At 39.5% G+C, this 18,383-nt stretch overlaps 1 protein-coding gene across 1 annotated transcript; it reads right to left on the bottom strand.

The window, feature by feature from the left end:
• Positions 1 to 11,370: 11,370 nt before the first annotated feature.
• LOC139977834 (uncharacterized) lies at positions 11,371 to 17,790 on the bottom strand. The gene is made up of 5 exons (XM_071987523.1): positions 17,657 to 17,790; positions 16,692 to 16,833; positions 14,020 to 14,644; positions 13,474 to 13,603; positions 11,371 to 11,888 (listed from the first exon to the last, which is right to left on the bottom strand). The coding sequence occupies exons 1-5, from the start codon at positions 17,657 to 17,659 to the stop codon at positions 11,463 to 11,465; spliced, it is 1,326 nt and encodes a 441-aa protein (XP_071843624.1). The 5' UTR covers positions 17,660 to 17,790; the 3' UTR covers positions 11,371 to 11,462.
• Positions 17,791 to 18,383: the final 593 nt, after the last annotated feature.

Genomic DNA, 18,383 nt, shown 5'->3' with positions numbered 1-18,383 from the left:
GTCCCCGCTCGTACTCATTACGATGAACCCGCATACCAAAAATAACGCTCATTCATTTGGTTCTTTTTGGAGTCATCGACGTCACAAATAATTTCTGCAAACTTTGACGAAATATATATTTCTGGATTTTGTATAAATTCATTTGACACTATTTTGCCTCCTAAAATAAACAGAGGCAGGAATTTATTGGTATGAGCGAGATATGTACTTCGTTGCCTCGTCGATGAGTTTGAAAGTAAGGAAAAGTATACGGGACATCGCAGTGACTAAAAACAAATATTTTAAATCGTCAAAAACGGATTATTACCGTATTGACGAGATATTCTTTCTATACACAAATGATAAAAATATGATACCGTTTTTACTTTTTTTTTTGGGGGGGGGGCCCCTTTTACTACTTGGTATAGAAGGCATGTGACAATGGTAATTTTCAAACTGTTTACCCTTTTTTCAAATGGTAGCAAGTATACACAGCGGGTAATGTTCAAATGTTTATACCGTTTCACAATGTGTGTAAGCACGGTCAAATGTGATGTTCTTTCTACGCTTCCGTACGCAAGCGTCGCAGAGTTCAAATGTCATAATTGAGAATATTGATTATGGTCCGTTGACGTGCGATTTACGGGATTTGTTTGTTTTGTTTTTCACTTGTAAATGTGAACTCTTTTGTTTGATTATTCTGAGGGTCGTGAGAGAAAAAGTTCAAAATTGTCCGCTTACCAATCACTTTTAGGATACTGTCTCTTCGTCAGATTGTGTATAAACTAACTTGTCATGGGTGAGAATTAATTTCTTATCACATGCATATATACATATTGTGTAAGCAAACTATAGCTAACGTATCCATAGACGTAGGAGGCGAGGGGCTGGGGCTGCAGCCCCCCCCCCCCAACCTTTTTTGGGTGAATATTCGGGCAATATGCTGAGAATTTGTCGGGCACCTACTGAAAGAAAAATAATTTGCAATGTGTTTTTCAATGGTTAAAATTATATTTTTCTTATCATTATTATTGTAACGATTTTCCCAATAATTATAACCAGTTTGGAAGGGTTATAACACGGAAAATGATTGTATGTTATTGGCATGCGATGTAATAACTGATGCATGCCTATATTATATGCACATTAACGGGTAGAATGCGCGCAGAGGGCGCGAAATATTTTGGTTATATTTTTTCCGGGCAAGTCGTTACAGCCCCCAAATCAAATTGAGCTCCTACGCCTACGTATCCATCCTGTTTCAACCTATTTCGGCAGTGTCGGATTACCCAATAGACACGTGGGTCAAGTGCGTATTTGCCCTCCCCCCCCCACACCTCCCATGGTCAAGGGGTCCCAAGATCAATATGGCCTCTATTGCTACTTGAAGCGATAACTACAAACTTATTTTTCTTGTGAGCAGATGGAGTAGGGGCCGATCATTGGGGCCATTACGGCCCCATGAGATACATGTTAATCTGGCATACACGTAGGTTGATTTGGGAATTGAGTTTTAAAGCTGCTTACAATAACCATGAGATATGAATTCTGAAGAATACTTGTGTTCATAATTTCGTGTCCCTTCCTCACTTCAAAAGCAAAAAAAAAAGGTCGTCATATAACCCTGTGTTCAATTTCTTCGACAACTTTGCTATAAGATCATCACACAAATTGCCAACTTAGTTATCACGCTACATCAATCGGCAATATCACATATACCCCCTGGGATTCAAAGTAGGAGCCGCGACCCTTTTTATGGTCGCCAAACAATTCGTTTAAAGGATCGCCACAAAATTCGGAAGAAAAAGTGAATTTGCCGATAATTGAAGAAACAAACATTTTGACAATTAGTCTCAATAGTTTCAAAAAATATAACAAGGCGCAGCCGGGATAATGGGCTGGCGATACCAAGACGGCAAATACCAGTTGGCCGGACCACTGAACGGCAAGTAATTAGAGCCCCAGTCGGCCTTCATATAATCGACGGATAACGTTCGCGAGGTCCGGAGTCGTCTTGGGACACTGGATTGTGCAAACGAGTGGCTTTCCTTGTTCTAAGTCAGTTTAGAAGCCTAAAATATGGTGTATGGATATCCGTTTAGTATTGAAAAATCAATACATAATTCACCAGTAGGTCATGGTTGGGCACTAGACATTGACGAGGTACGTAGTTGTGGGGGCTGACCTATAACATAGGCCTATACGTCGCTTTGAATCTTTCATTCGATAAGTTATTCTTGATCGTTAACGACTGGTCATATATAAAACATGAGAAACACCGCCGGGTTTTGGGAAACTAAAGCCTAGTCTACTATACTAACGATGCGAGGACTAACACCAATCTATGACAAAAGTTGTCTCCGCTACCAGAAAACTTCAATGTTAAAGTTTTTTTTATTTAACGATCTCCAATGTAGGGGGAAACACTCGATCATATGAAACCACTACTGCAGGAGGAAGGAATTCCGTGTGATTAATATAGACCTTAAACATTCAACGATATACCCTTATACGAAAGCCAACAATATAGGTTATTATAATAATCCTTTCAACAACAACAACACACAAGGCAATTTAAATTGTCACGTGAATGGAAAATGAGAAAAAAAAATTGGTTGAGCCTACCTCGAGTGTGAATAACACGATGTGAACACAACAGCAACATAATGGAAAGGAGCATATGTTTCTGAATCATGGTTATAGAATACACAGAATGCGATCAGAGTGTATATATACTGGTATAAAGTTGAATCCTTAAATTTGAAAACGACGAATTCAGTAGTAAACCTGGTATCACACCTCACCACCTTCACTATTAATATTTTGTGATTTTATTACTGCTGGATATATATGCTAACGCCGGTATCACGAACGAATTCTTTCCAATACTTTGAGGTGTTTATCTGAGTCTATACGTCACCGTTCTACGGGATAAGTACGGCGTAGTTACAAGCTTTGACACGACGAATATAGGAAACCATTTTCTATCTTGTCAACGGGGCCATCAAGATGTGCCCTTACATGTATGGTACAATATTTTCATCACCTTGGATTCATTACACATGCAGGTCAACTATGTTGCACATATTCGGTTGGTTATAGGCCTATGTGACAGGGAAGGCATATCGCCCGCGGTGATCGTTATCTTGACGGTAGCCGACAGGAGGCATTGTCATTAACATAACGAACATTATCTGTTGTTCTGTTTCTGATCACAAAGATGAAGGGAAGGGACATTCCGGTGGCATACCATACAACACTTATCTTAAATACCAAATTATCCCACAGTGTTAGTCGACAACTCTTTCTCGATATTCTGGCCCCAAATCGAGGTTCGGTTGAGTTTATGTAACCTATTTTGACCGGCTAAACCCAAGTTTATTCTTTCTTGAAGGTTTAATGCCATTTCCGTAAATGTTCTTCCAAAGCTTTACTTGCCTATTATAATCTTCTCATTGATTCATCTTTTCAATGTTTTGAGAGTTTGTTTAGCTGTCACTCAATGTTCTCTGTATTGAGAATGTCACAGAAACGTAGGCTTTTTTCTTCTCCACATAAATCTGTTTCCTTAACAGCGGATAAGTGAGCTAATTATTATGAATCACATCAAAACTGTTTACATCTCAACTACCATGGTGACATCATTCAAGTTTGCTTTAGCCTGGTACAGGCACAAAATATCATCAAACATGAAAGAAAAATCTTATCTTTTCCATACTGTCTACATTTCGGAACTCATCACCAAATATGAACCAAGTCGTAGTTTACGCTCCTCATCACAACTCTTTCTTTGCAATATTTCTAAATCCAAGACCAACTTCTACGGAGAGAGATCTTTCACAGCAGCTGCCCCCATGATTTGGAACAGTCTTCCAGGAAATATCCGTTCTTTAACTAATCTTAATCATTTTAAAAGGGATTTGAAAACACATTTTTTTAAATGTTTAATATGAACACTTTATACTTGTAATGTAATGTAAATATTTGCTCTTATGTTTTAATTATTCCTTTTATTCTTTGTATTGCTATTTTTAGTTACCTGGTGCAATTTTTGGTATTGTTTGATATATTTTAGGTATTTATTTCTGTACAGCGCTTTGAGATTTTATTGGAAAGCGCTTTATAAATAGCACATATTATTATTATTATTATTATTACAAAATGATAAGGATTATGTGGTTTTTACTTAAAGGTGCAGCATCGTTTGCTACTCGAACAACTTCAAGCCATTTGGATATCCTGTCCTAACACATGGCTATCATGTAAACACAGAATCTCCACTACATGGAGATTGTAGTATTAGAACCGAATGTGGTTGGTTCGTCTCCAAATACTTTAGGTCATCACATGCCTATAAATGAAAACCTTTTCGATCGCATTTTGAGTTGAGATCAATCAGCATTGTTTATCTAGTTTACATTTCCTTTAATTTAATCCCTTCTTCCTGAGGTATGTCTTCATCGTCATTGTTTGTATTCTGTGTAACTGTGAGGTCAATCAGAGATCTCGAATGGTTATTAATATTTTTAATATTTTGTCAACATAACGCAAACGAAAGATCTTAGGCTGATTTTCCATGCTTCGTTACCGTCTCAGCTTTCACTACAGGAATTTAAGCCCAGGGGCGGATCCAGGATTTTGAGAAAGGGGGGGGGCGACATCCCGATGGTAGCACTTTAGTGATCTGCGTCCTGGGGAGGGGTCTAGTGGGAGGGGTTGTCCCCTCCCCCTTGGAAATTTTTGGTTAATTGTGAGTGCTTAGATGCAAAATGGTGAAACATTTCGCCAAAAACTAGAAAAACCAGAAACGTTGCAGACACGCTTTTTTGTGCACATATTTTTTCTCGATAGACACATATTTAACAACGCCCAACAGTGCATGTACAATGGATACACTATTATTGCGTCGATTCGTTTTTTCTTTTGCGCGAAAATTATGACACCAGATTCACCCTAAGAAAAAACATAAAACAAGATATATTCAATGAGATAATTATGATATACTTATTAATGAAAGGGGTGTAGGCGGTTTCAAACTATCTAACGCAACGTAGTCGCCTTGAACCTGAAGTATTTTTGGGTACACGTTGCCAGTCCGACACGTTTTCAGTCCGAAAATAAAATACACGTTTTTAGTCCGAAAAAACGAGTTTTCAGTCCGACACGTTTTCAGTCCGAAAATAAAATACACGTTTTCAGTCCGAAAATGAAATACACGTTTTCAGTCTGAAAATGAAATATTCGTTTTCAGTCCGAAAATGAGATACACGTTTTCAGTTAGGGAATGAACGCAGTTTTAATGCCATAATATCACCAATAAACGGTGACAGCCCGAACTGATAGTAAAAAAATCGATTGAATCTTTTGTATTAAGTCTCACATCACCGGCCTCAACAAAGACTTGGGACCCCTTAACAACTATCAGTTCTACAAACATATGTAATCCGTTCTTCGCTCCTTAATCAGCTTCCTGTATAGTCATGGTTTGTTTGGTTCTACTTCCATCAATGCAATTTACACTTTAAACTTAGCGTCATACTTTCATTGTGTTACATTTTGTACTTTTCATTCGACTGCCAATATTGCTGACGAAGGTCCCAGGGGGACCGAAAATTCCAATATATTTTCTAAAACTTTACTCCTTATTTGTCAATTATGAGTATATACGAAAGATTCAATCGATTTCTTTACTATCAGTTTACAGTTTATTGGTGATATTATGGCATTAAAACTGCTTTCATTCCCCAACTGAAAACATTTTCGGACTGAAAACGTGTATTTCATTTTCGGACTGAAAACGTGTATTTCATTTTCGGACTGAAAACGTGTATTTTATTTTCGGACTGAAAACGTGTATTTCATTTTCGGACTGAAAACGTGTATTTTATTTTCGGACTGAAAACTTGTCGGACTGAAAACTTGTCGGACTGAGGGGTGTACCCCGTATTTTTAAGGGAGGGCCCGATAATAAGCGGAAACGGATCACCGACCGAAAAATTATCGGAATTTGTGGACTATTTCTTGCTTTCTGTTGTATTAAAACAAAGCACCTATGTGAAAGACACAAATCACATTCTGAAAATTGTGGAAGCCACCCCGTTACCAAAAGCAGTAGTACTTGCTACCAGGGAGTTATCCATAACAACTCCCTGTTGCTACACTCGATGTCGTCGCCATGTATACCAATACTCCCCAAGAGGAGGCATTAGATATATGTCTATGAAAAGGCGGAAAAAAGCGAATATGGAATAAATAAAATATCTTCCATATCCATGCGCAAACTAATTGAACTTATTTTTAACAAGAAACTGTTTCGAGTTCAATAACCAATTCTATCTACAAAAGATCGGTTGCGCCATGGGTAGCCAAGCCTCTCCGGAAATCTGTGATATCGTCATGCATGCATAGACTGGAAAACCAGATTTTACCGACAGATAATAAAATCTTAAAATGGCTCCGCTATAGAGATGAAATTCTATTGCTTTACGACGGTTCACTTCAGGAACTTGAACAACTAGTAAACAGGTTGAATGAAATTCACCGCTTCTTAAAGTTTACGGTAGAAATATTACACACTGAGGTAACATACCTAGATTTGAAAATCTTCAAAGGTCCAAAGTTTGAAACCAATGGGTTATTAGACACCAAGGTCTACACCAAACCCACGGAAACCTTCCAATACCTCGACAGAAACTCTGCACACCCACTTGCCACTTTTAAAGGCTTCATTAAAGGGGAAGTATTACGATACGCACGTCTATGTAACAATGAGACTGATTTCTTACAGAAAAAGAATGCGTTCACAGAGAAACTGTTACTCCGTAACTATAAGAAAGAGGAAATTGCCTCAGCCACGAAAGGCATAAAATTTGAAAACCGTGGGCATTACCTCACTACCAAACCTAAACAAAAGGAACCACCAATGGTGTTCAAGCTTACCTATACACCCCATATCAAAACCACGCATTTGAAAAATGTACTTTTGAAACATTGGCACTTAATCTCGCAACACGCGGACAGGGGCGTAGCGAAGTTTTTTTTTTTTTGGGGGGGGGGTGTGGAGGATTTGATTTGCCGACGGATCTGGAAGATGTGACTGAAATGGGGGAGGGGTTTAAGGGGAGGGGGTGTCCCCCTCCCGTTTGGAAAATTTTTAGTTTTGAAACGTCCTTAGATGCAATCTGGTGCATTATTTAAGTCAAATTTGGCACCGTAGAATTTCCATTTCGATATTATTTTTATGGCAGTCGGCAGAAGAAGAATTAATTGGGACCAATTATCGAACTGTGTTTTCTCTTTCACCGATCGTTGAAATAGTGAAACTTCGTGATGAAAATGTTCAGCAAACTTTCCGGTGATGAGAAATAACAACATTCATTGATATACAAGCGAGAAACGTTAAAAATTGTGTACAATTCGTGAGCCGTGTCCTTAAGTTTTCCACGGAGAACGAATGACATCTGCGATGACGTCATTCTGAACAGAGGATAATAACAACACGTTGTCACACGATAGCACGACTCATGGGCTGCGGCCTATACGGAAGCCTTTAATTCCATTTCTTTCACTGAGTTGCCGGCGATTCTGGCACTCGTCTAGCTGAGCCTGGCTACAGTAGCTATACTGACGGCCGTGACATTATCAGTTATTTGCCGAGAGGTTTTTAACTTGCAGGCGTCGGGTGATTGGATTGGTGAATGAGTTTATCAGATGAAGAACTGGAAAATCGAAATAACCGATAAAGAAGCTCCCGTTCTCCTTTTCTCTATTCAGCTTTCCTTCTTTCTTCCCTTCCGCTCTCTTCACCTTTTCTCCTTTTGCCGACAGACCCAAAATTTGCCGACAGCGACCAAATTATTGGAGGGTGTGACACCCCCACACCCCCCCCCCCCCGCTCGCTACGCCCCTGCACGCGGAATTATCCAAACTGTTTCCAAAAGAACCGATTCTAGCCTACAAAAGGGCCAAAAATCTCAAAGATTTACTTGTTAACTCAAGGTTTCATACTAACGAAGAATCAGCTGACTCTCAAGGTTCACACGAAGCTCTTTTAGATGCTCTTATAGCTGCACTATGAATCCATAAAAACTCGTGCACAGAAAATAGATGCACTTTGAGAACGAGACGCCCAGGCCGAATATAAAATATTCAAAGGCTACTACTGATGAAGCTCCCCCTATAAAGTTTGAGAGCAGAAACCGGTCTAGTTGGTCATAAGAACCTACACTAGTCTCTCCTACTATTAACAGTACACTCAATTCACCTAATAGGTGCAATTATGTTTCACCACGAGGAGCATGCTATAAGTTCTTGTTCCTCGGGCCCTCCCTTAAAAATACTTCAGGTTCTTGGCGACTACGTTGCGTTAGATAGTGTAAAACCGCCTACACCCCCTTTCATTCAGATAATTATGATATACTTGCTAACTGTGCATTGATTTTCCCTGACAGTAATAGTCAGCACTATAGTACTGAGCCGTATCTAATTAATACGTGATGTCGCGTAGGCCTGATAATTGCCTTAGTTTCAAATGTGGAATAAAAACGATCGCGTTTCAGGGAAGAGCAGCTAGATATATATTAGGCTTTTCTTTCACCAAGTTATGCCTATTAGGAATTTGAAGTACTCCCACATAAAAAAAACGTAACTGATTTCCAAAAAGGGGGGCCGGGGCCGGGTCGGCCCCCCCCCCCTGGATCCGCCCCTGAAGCCGGTCCTCCCTGGTTATGGAGTTTTCAATTTGGCAATGTACACAAAATTACCACTTTTTGAGGCAAGCAATACCGTATTTCCGAGGGGAAAAAATGTGTCGCATGTGGTATGACAGATATATAATAAACTATTACAGATCAACACATCAACAGGATTAACAACATCGTTGTAACACAAAGGGGGTGCTACAACGATTAAAAAAAACACCGATGTTTACATCAACGGAAGCGGAATAAACAACCCATCAACCGACAGTTTTAACCAGAATGCAAAATGCATTGAGGTTTCGATGACTTCAATGCACTAGACTTCTGCTTCGTGTTAGTATATAACCAGACTTAGCTGTTACAATAACAATATGGCATGATACACACAGGTCAGTCTACTGTGCGTGCTAGGCTATACACATCACCTCCACCAAAAACAATAGGGCTATTGTACTCAATGTTATGAATCCACACACCAAGTATTAGTTGTATCCACAATTTCCATCGTTAGATATCTTGCAAAAGGTTTTCCAGAGTTTGACCTCTGGTGACCTATAGGAGATTTGACCTCACAAGCAATAGGATTCTTGTACTCAATATAGCAAATCCATATACCATATATGAAAAGGAGCCATGATATCTACCATGAGAAATCATGTTTTCAAGGTTTTCAGGCAGGTTTGTTCACGTTATCCCAGTGATCATAAACGTGACCTGTCTGAGAGTTAAATTTAAACAAATGAGCCAATTAATAGATCAAAAATAGAAACAAAGGAGATTTGAGATGAAAAGAAAGAGCGATGAGAAGATTAAAGAGCTGTGGAGAAAAAAACTCTGAGGGGTGTGACAATGGAAGGTAATTACAGTGGTTAATTAGTGAAGGAGGTAATTAGTGATGGAGGGTAATTAGTGATGGAGGGTAATTAGTGATGGAGGTAATTAGTAAATGAGCTAATATAGTGTGTTTCATTAACCTCCATAATGTATATCCATTCGTTAAATCAATGTTGTGGTGATGAGACGTTGACACGCAACTTTATTTTTATCTCATCTATGATTTTCGTTTCCTATCCTGGCAATTAAAACATGTAATAAAAAAGAGAAAAGGAAATGGTTGAGCCTTCCGGTTTCCTTCCTATGAAATATATAGGCTTCTTTTACTATAAGCTCTATTTACAGTTATATAATTAGCCTATCCTAATCACAACTACTAACCTATTTTTACAAGCGCTCCTACAAGAGATGTTTTTTGAGACCAGTTGTGGAGGCAGTCAGTGGCGGAGCGTCCATACAGTCAGGGGGGTGGCGGCGGATGCCCCCCCCCCCTGACGGACTCAAATGGACTGCTGGCGCCCTTTTCAGCTTTTTACCACTTTTTACTTATTCGTGATTACTGACTTTTTTATTGCTCTCTCATCTACTTATTGACATTTTGTCACATATTGTTGGTGTAATTTTCTGACAAAATGCTCTAACGGCGGTCTTTAATTTATCGGCACTTCCGTTGTACGAAACTGGTTCCAAGCGCCTGTACTTTCAACACCCATATAAACTTCCGAGTTGTCACAAATGGCGATGACACCTATTTATTCTTCGTTTATCTGCAAGTTAGCAAGGCCAGGAAAGGGTCATTTCCGGCGATCTAGGGAGTATCTTTTAGGGAGTAAATTTCTGTACGCTCCGCGCCAACCTGTGGTGGCGCTCTGCTTAGATAGTGTCAAAGCGCCCCTACAGACCATTCTCGCCCCCCCCCCCTGACCAATACCCTTAGCTCCGCCACTGGAGGCAGTAGTATATCTCGTTCAATGGTTTTTGACTTTCTGGTTTCTTCTTACCATGGTTGCTTACGGAAATAGCACAAACTAAGGATAATGCAGTTATTGGATGACCTATGATTATTGAGGTTAAATTTCTTTCAACGACAGAATAAAACCAGGCTCATATTATACGTATAATTTGTTTATGATTTGTTTAACAAACCAGGGTTTGCACTTACTGTGTTGGTTTCTCCAATAAAGGTACAGGCTATATGATGGGTGAACATCCCCCCTTCCCTCCCCACCCCCGGGCCCGTCTATTTCCAACCTCATTCAAACAATCAAATAATGATGACCACAAAGTTGAGATAAACCTACGTATACACGAGCTATATGCGTTAAAATCATTTAGAATTTACACTATTTAACCTCCTTAGTTTTAGCGATTTATTGGGGGGGGGGGGGGCCTCACCCTACATGGTGAATCGGGGTTTACACTCCCCCCCCCTCTGCATCTGCCCCTGGTGAGAGGTATATGTGACGAGGTACCTGGTGTTATTGCACTTTTAATTGCTTGACGTTGTTGTTATCAAAGCATGCTGATGAGGCAAGCAGAGTGGGTCTTGACATGAATAAACAAGAGAGCAAAAATGGGACCACTAAGCATCGAGATTAAGAAAAGAAGATGGAAATCCATTGGGCATATATTGCGCCAAAACTCAAACAACGACAGCAACATCAGCATATGACTTGGGCACCAGAGGGCAGGAGAAAGAGAGGGCAACCATAAACAACATGGCGCAGGACAGTGGGTGGAGAGAGAGAGAGAGGTGGAGAGGGCTGGTTGGCGATCCTGGAATGAGGCCAGAACTGAGTATATCAATGGGTAACACAATGGACAGGCAGTTAAATGGACTAGAATACTCCAGTTTACTATTCGACGTGTGTATTTTAGTCATGTTTCGCCTTTTTTTCCTTCAATATTTCGATGTATTCATTACAATATTTTCACATTTCCTACGAACGCCTACTTAAATCTTGACGAAGATCGAGTAATTTTAGGACATCCACCGGTGATTATCTCAACCGGTGCTCTTTTGTGTGACTTCCGTACTTCGCTGATATTACGTAATGTGATCGGAGAAATGTTCACGTTGTGGCTAACATCCATGTGAGTCAAACTTTTCGACATTGTGCCTACCCACTCCAAAGCTTTCTCGTCCATATAGAAACAAAAGTTCACTTTCAGACTGCGAAGATTTTCACAGGACGAAATTGTTAGCACTATTCCACGACCGCGTAAGTCGTAGCACCGTGTCAAGATTAGTTCCATTAATAGAGGGCAGTGTTCCACAATTAAAGACAGCCCTCTGTCAGCCAAGCGCCAGTTGTCTGTCAAATCAAGTCTGGTCAGCTGAAGGAATCCGTTCCGTAAGCTCGTCAGGCTATTATCCTGTTGAGTGAGAAGAAGATAAAAAAGAATAATTACTATCGAAAAGAGTCACCACGTGACCTTCTGACAAATTTAATCATATAAAAGCTGCACCTTTCATGTGCCACACGTGACATGTTCTTAGGCTTTCGCCATTTGATTTCTTCTAGTGTTATTTCAGGTTAACCCATGTAGTAATGTATATATATGCTTCAAGCGAACTTAACAAAATGTGTACTCTTGGCATTTTACAACAACAGGCCAATATCTTGTTTGAACAAATGGACCAAAGAACAATTCTATCCCGGCGAAGGAAATATGCGGAAGCGAGATACATATAGGAATTTCCTAAAGTATTGTGCAAGGTTTATCTATACAGTGGGATAACATCCGAAATGGGCACCGCCTGGAACCCCAACATTTATATACACGAATTGACGTTCCTTATTTTAGCAAGAAATAAAACTGATTAAGACTTTTTGAAACCAAAATATCATTTTAACCCATTCTCTTCGTAACCATATGTAATACTCCCTCTTGTAGATGAATGACTGATGTCGACGTGAATCCCCCTCCCTCAACCCATCCACCCCTTCACACATACGCAAGCACAAAAATTAATACACTTGCATGCCGTAAGATGAATTTCTTTCCTAAACACGTTTGCAATTATGTGGGAATAGTCGCTCATGATCGGTCGGAAAAGTTACGTCATCACCATAGAAACCTTCACTTCGAGGTTACCAAAACCCATTCGTTGCAACGAAGATGTACCCGTCCTATATGCGGTGTTTATTCAATAGATTCCTCTACACATGATTTACCCTAATGGTGAATTCAACAGAAAAGTTGTGTAAATTAAGCCTTGATTATTCGCGAACTATTTGTCCAAATTTTAGACATGAAAATTCAGACTAACTAGAGTCCTAACTCACGTCGTGGGGTGATTTTAGTGTACCCATTCCACGAAACGAATTCCGATTTCAATAGAACGGTTCACAAATCTTCGATCACGTACATACGAACCCACTGCAATGTAGCGTATGTATCATAAGTAAGGGTAACGTGTGTTCCAAGCATTAAAAGTAAAGTTATGGTGTTTGGAAGGAAACCCCGTATATAACTAGACTTAACTAAGTGTCACAGGTCAATCAAAAACAAATATTAATCTGTTTCAGTGACTTCAATAAAACTCATTCATGTGTTGACATTTTAAGACCCGTGAACCTTATCATTCTTCTGATTCAGTGTATGTCTTCCAAGCGATGGTCACTATTGATACTGACGTCGCGAGCAATCTAAATTGGCTGAAAACTCCGTAATTGCATACCTGTTGGGGGGGGGGGGGACGTTGCCGGGAGACGTTACCTTTGCAAATACAACTCAGTGCCCGACTGTCATACCTTTAGATAACATCTCTCATTTCTCCGCCCTTCCGCCCTCGCTTCTCAGCTCTCAACCGTTAGATATCACAACACAGCCCACAGCACTCACCACTCAGCTGTCACATGTTAATGTTCATCACACGCCACTCACTCAACTCCTCACATCCCATCCCTTACCACCCACCACCCACCCCTTCCCACTTAACTCGTCCCCCTCTCACCTTAAATACATGATGAGCCTTCAAATGCTTCAGTCGTGGACAGTTGTGTTCCAACTCAGCAAGGTCCAAAGTATGACATTCATTGTAGCTAATATCCATGTATTCCACACGATGGCATCTAGTAGAAAATCTGTCGATGTATAACGAAAATACGCCAAATTATCACTCAAAACATGAAAAAATACCATATTACAAACAAAAAATACGTCATTGTAATCCCTCCAACTAGGATTTTTGGCTATCTGTCAATAGCACAAAGACTGTGTTAGACAATAAAATTCAAATATTTGATAAAATGACTCAATATTTAATTATATTTTAGTATCTCGGTAAAAATATCTGATGGCAAATGGAACTTCATTCTAGCGTTAATGACATCATCATAATTTGTTATGATTTGTTTTCATTTATGAATCAGACTACACTCTTCAAACCCCTCCCGCCCCTTCCCCTCCCCTCCCCCGCGACACCATTCCTTCCTATGCAGCATACTTCAATAGTTAGAAACAACAGATCACATGCATTTTGGATCCGATTGATACTTACTTTATCAAATTTAGTTGAACAGCAGGAGGCTGAAGACCAAACTCAGGAGTCCAAGCGAGTGTAAGATGCGTTAACTTTGGACAGTATTTGCCCAATGAGAACGCTATTAAACCACAAGAGCGCATGCCCAGACAATTATTCATGTGGAGTTTCTTGAGCGATCTCCCGACTGACGTCACAACCAAGAATATTCCGCTAGCTGTGATCCACGGGCACAGACTTACATCTAAGCTCTCTAACTCATGGAGGTACCTGGCAACGACCTTTAACCCCACGTTAGTCAGTTGTCCACATCCGGTTAAGTACAGCTGTTTCAAATGGCGGCAAGTCTTAGCCACGGTATGGATGACCTGATCAGTGACGTCATCACAACCCGAAAAATCTACCGTTTGAATATGATTTGCGAATTCTTTCATTAGCGTGGTAAATAATTTGAATGAGATCGTATCCTCTGGGCCAATCTTGATAGTCGATCGGTGTCCATAGTGAGATAACTGGCAGGATACATTCCTAAATCGCCGGCAGACTCGAGGAAAACTATAAAATGTCTCATCTGCAGGGCTGAGATAACGTAGTATCAATAATAGAATATCGTCTGGAAGATCACAGATTGAAGGTGATTGACCTAAGAGAGAGAGGGAGAGAGATACCATCAAAATGAAGAGATGTAGAATTCAACGAATGGACAAACGAACAAAACGAATGAATGATCAAAACTATACGCATGAAAAAATGTACTTCCATTGCGGTCCATCTCAAGGAATTATTTATTATTAGAAGGCGGCGATACTCAGTATATATCAAAACAAACCATTTTCATTTGTTGCTGCTAAGGAGTGAAACGAATTACCTAAGGAGAAAATGCCAACTCCTTCCATACCTTTAAATGTTATATTCAGGACTTTTATTATTATTATTATTTTTTATTTATTTTACTTTTTTTCGTTCTTTGTTCCTTGTACTATCTTATTTAGTTATGCCATTGTAATTCTTTTGCCCTGTTTCTTCTTCATTGTGGTCATTTTGTACTCGTAAGTATTCTTTTAGTTTTAACTGACGGACGGACGGATGGATGGATCAGGGAGTTGTTATGGATGGACCTATGTGAGACCTATATGTGAGTGTTATAAGATATTTATAATTGATGACGTTGTATCTTATGAAACAGTCACAGCTCAGTGGTTAACGCCGGTGCCGCCCAATCACAAGGTCCCCAATTAGAGTCACTCCAAATCCAAGATTAATGTATGTCATCCATACAGTTACAGAGTTGTTGACAATCGACAATTCATATCATGGACGTTAAATATGAATCTAAGAGACCGGCTTCGGTCAGTTTGCCGGGCTTTGATAAGCCAATGATGGCTTCTTCGCGATTTCCTGCTTGCAGAGGATCTAAAAAAATACAATACAACTGGCGTGCCATGGATAATTGGAAAGAAACCCTGCACCATTGTATGCTGTATATTATTATAACGCCCGCAGGGGATAGGAGCCGGGGGACACGTGGACACGGGGGCACGTGGACACTCAATTCGCTTCGTTGTCGCCAAAAACGTCGGTGTTCATGTTGACCAATATCTAGCTTTCAATTCTCAAATCAACAATCTCTAATTGCTTTACTATGATCCGTTATATTTTTAAAGTCAATATTTTCTTCCCCGTGACCTTGTGAGAAATCTTCTTATCTCCCTCGTTATTAATAGACTGACATGTGCAACTCTCTTTATTATGGTATTAACTCGAATCTTATTGCGAAACTTCAGTCTCTCCAGAATAGCGCATGCAAGGATTATTTATGGTCGTAGCAGGCGCGAAGTGGCTATCTGACAGTTTTAATGAATTACACTGGCTCCAAGTCAAAGATCTGATTTACTTTAAAGTCATCTTATTTGTCCATAATTGTATTCACAATGCTGCACATGATTACTTGAGAGAACTTATTGTTGTTTCTCGTCCTGACAAGTTACTCATTGTTATCCCGAGTGTCCACACAAATTATAGCACCAGGGATTTTGCTTTCAGTGATCCAAAGCTTTGAAATGCGCTCCCTACCAACATTCGCTTAAATGTAGGCCATGACCCCTTCAAACGCCAATTAAAATATATGTTCTTCACAAATAGTCTGCAATTTTACAATAAGATTGATATGGTCTAATTGTTTGTGTGTTCTAGCCCATCTGTGCAAGTCTGTGTCGTTGTGGCACTTATAGAAGCTGGGCTTTATAAATGTATATATATTTATATGTATTTACATATATATATATATATATATATAGGCTATATATATAGGCTATATATATATATATATATGCTATATATATATATATATATATAAATGTATATATATATATATATATATATATATATAGTTTATTTTTTTTATATTTTACATATATATATATATAGTAGTAGTAAGTTGAGTCTCGTCTATCCGACATACTCAGTGATTAACCTCCGCCACGTATCACGATCTTGCGCAAGGTTTATTGCTTCCTCGAAATTGTTAATATTAACGTCCTTGACTTGCGACTTTATTTTATTTTAAATTGTGGCTATATATATAGGCTATATATATATAGGCTATATATATATATAGGCTATATATATATAGGCTATATATATATAGGCTATATATATATAAAGGCTATATATATATATGATATACTGACCTTGTTGGTCAATACTCGAGCTTGTCCTCACTTCGATAGCGTCAGACAGCTTTCTCGATGTCCTTGGTTTCGTTGATATGTCTTTGGTGAAGTCACTTTGGTGAAGAGGCTTCTTCGTTAGTTTCTCTTGTAACCACCTCTTCTGTTATAAAATGTAAATTATAACGATGTTACACAGTCGACAGAGAAAAAAATTAACGCCACCACGGTTACGCACAACCAGAAGAAATAATGGGTTGATGTAGTTTGACACGCTGATTCCAAAGCAACATTAAAAGTCTGTACAACCATCCTAACTGTACTTATGAAAAAAAAAAAAACAATTGACCTCTGATAACTTCGCACACGAAGGTCGCACAGGGGTCAACCCATGGACAATTTTGATCGGAAAGTACCTTTGAAATCCGATTATGACCACGAAAATGTAACACATTTCACAGGCACCAAAAACAATAGGGTTCATCTACTCAATGTGGTACTCATATACACCAAATATTAGATTGGTCCAAGCTTCCCAACTTGAGATATCGTGTTTACATGCGAGGGGTCACACACTCACACACCCACGCGCGCGCACGCACACACTCTCCGCCTGCATGAATGCATAGGTTACGATTATCATCGAAACCAAAAACAACATGCAAAATGAGTCATGCGGGTGCCCGTTATTACATAACCGACAGGAAAGCTGAAACCAAACCTTTTGAGCCACATACCGAAAGAAGCAAAACATATGATAGGCCTACCTGAATACTCGACAATGAAAGACGTATTGCATACCACTGTATTATTCATAATGTACTGGTATCATCAGCATGTAGTTGTTGATATCAGCAAATAAGTGGTGATATCAATATCGATGCATCTGGTGATCTCAGCAAATTGTAGCTAACGAATGGCGTGCATGCCATATGATCTTCCCAAAGCTACTTATACGGTACCTTTCAACAGATGAATCGACTTACCATCGTTAAGTACTTTACTTGATCCAAACACGAATGGTTCCCTGTGGTGTTATGTAGGCCAAGCTAGCTGCACTGCACTTGAATTGGTTGCAACGATAAACAAACGAAAATATCGTGCACCAATACAGAGTCTTCTTTCTGCTCTATGACGTTTCAGGTGGGGGATTGAAATGCGCACGCATGAGAAGTGCGAGGCGCGCTAGGGAAGCAACTAGATCATGGGTTGGATTATGCAGAGATATGTTACTGCGCAGAATAACATCTACAGCGCTATACAAACTTATCTCTGTTTCTTACATACAAAACGGGTGACGCTAATACACTCACCCGCTCCCGATCCCACACGCACATTGGTCATAGTATACGCTTTCCTTGAATCGTATACATGTATATTCAACGATGAAGCCAACATGTGCACACGCGAGCGTATTCCTCTGCCTTGGCTGGTCGTATCGGGGAAAAAAATTGAGCTAAGATGGCAATCAAAATCAGTCTTGTAATAGTACGGGCAAAGAACGCTCACTTTAACGTAAACCTTGAATCCGATAAAAAAAAATTAAGCGTTAAAGTCAAAGATCTGTAGCAGTGTTTCAAAGAAGATGTTGCGATGTAGAGTAAAATAATCGACTATAATACAAGACAAGGCTCAAGATATATCTAATTTAAATGTTTGTTATTATGCTAACAGAAAACGGGGAATACATTACAGGTGGAGCTGCTAGGAGAG

This window comes from Apostichopus japonicus, chromosome 2 (assembly GCF_037975245.1).
Source record: "Apostichopus japonicus isolate 1M-3 chromosome 2, ASM3797524v1, whole genome shotgun sequence".
NCBI classification, from domain to species: domain Eukaryota; kingdom Metazoa; phylum Echinodermata; class Holothuroidea; order Aspidochirotida; family Stichopodidae; genus Apostichopus; species Apostichopus japonicus.
This window is presented reverse-complemented; position numbering and strand designations above follow the sequence as displayed.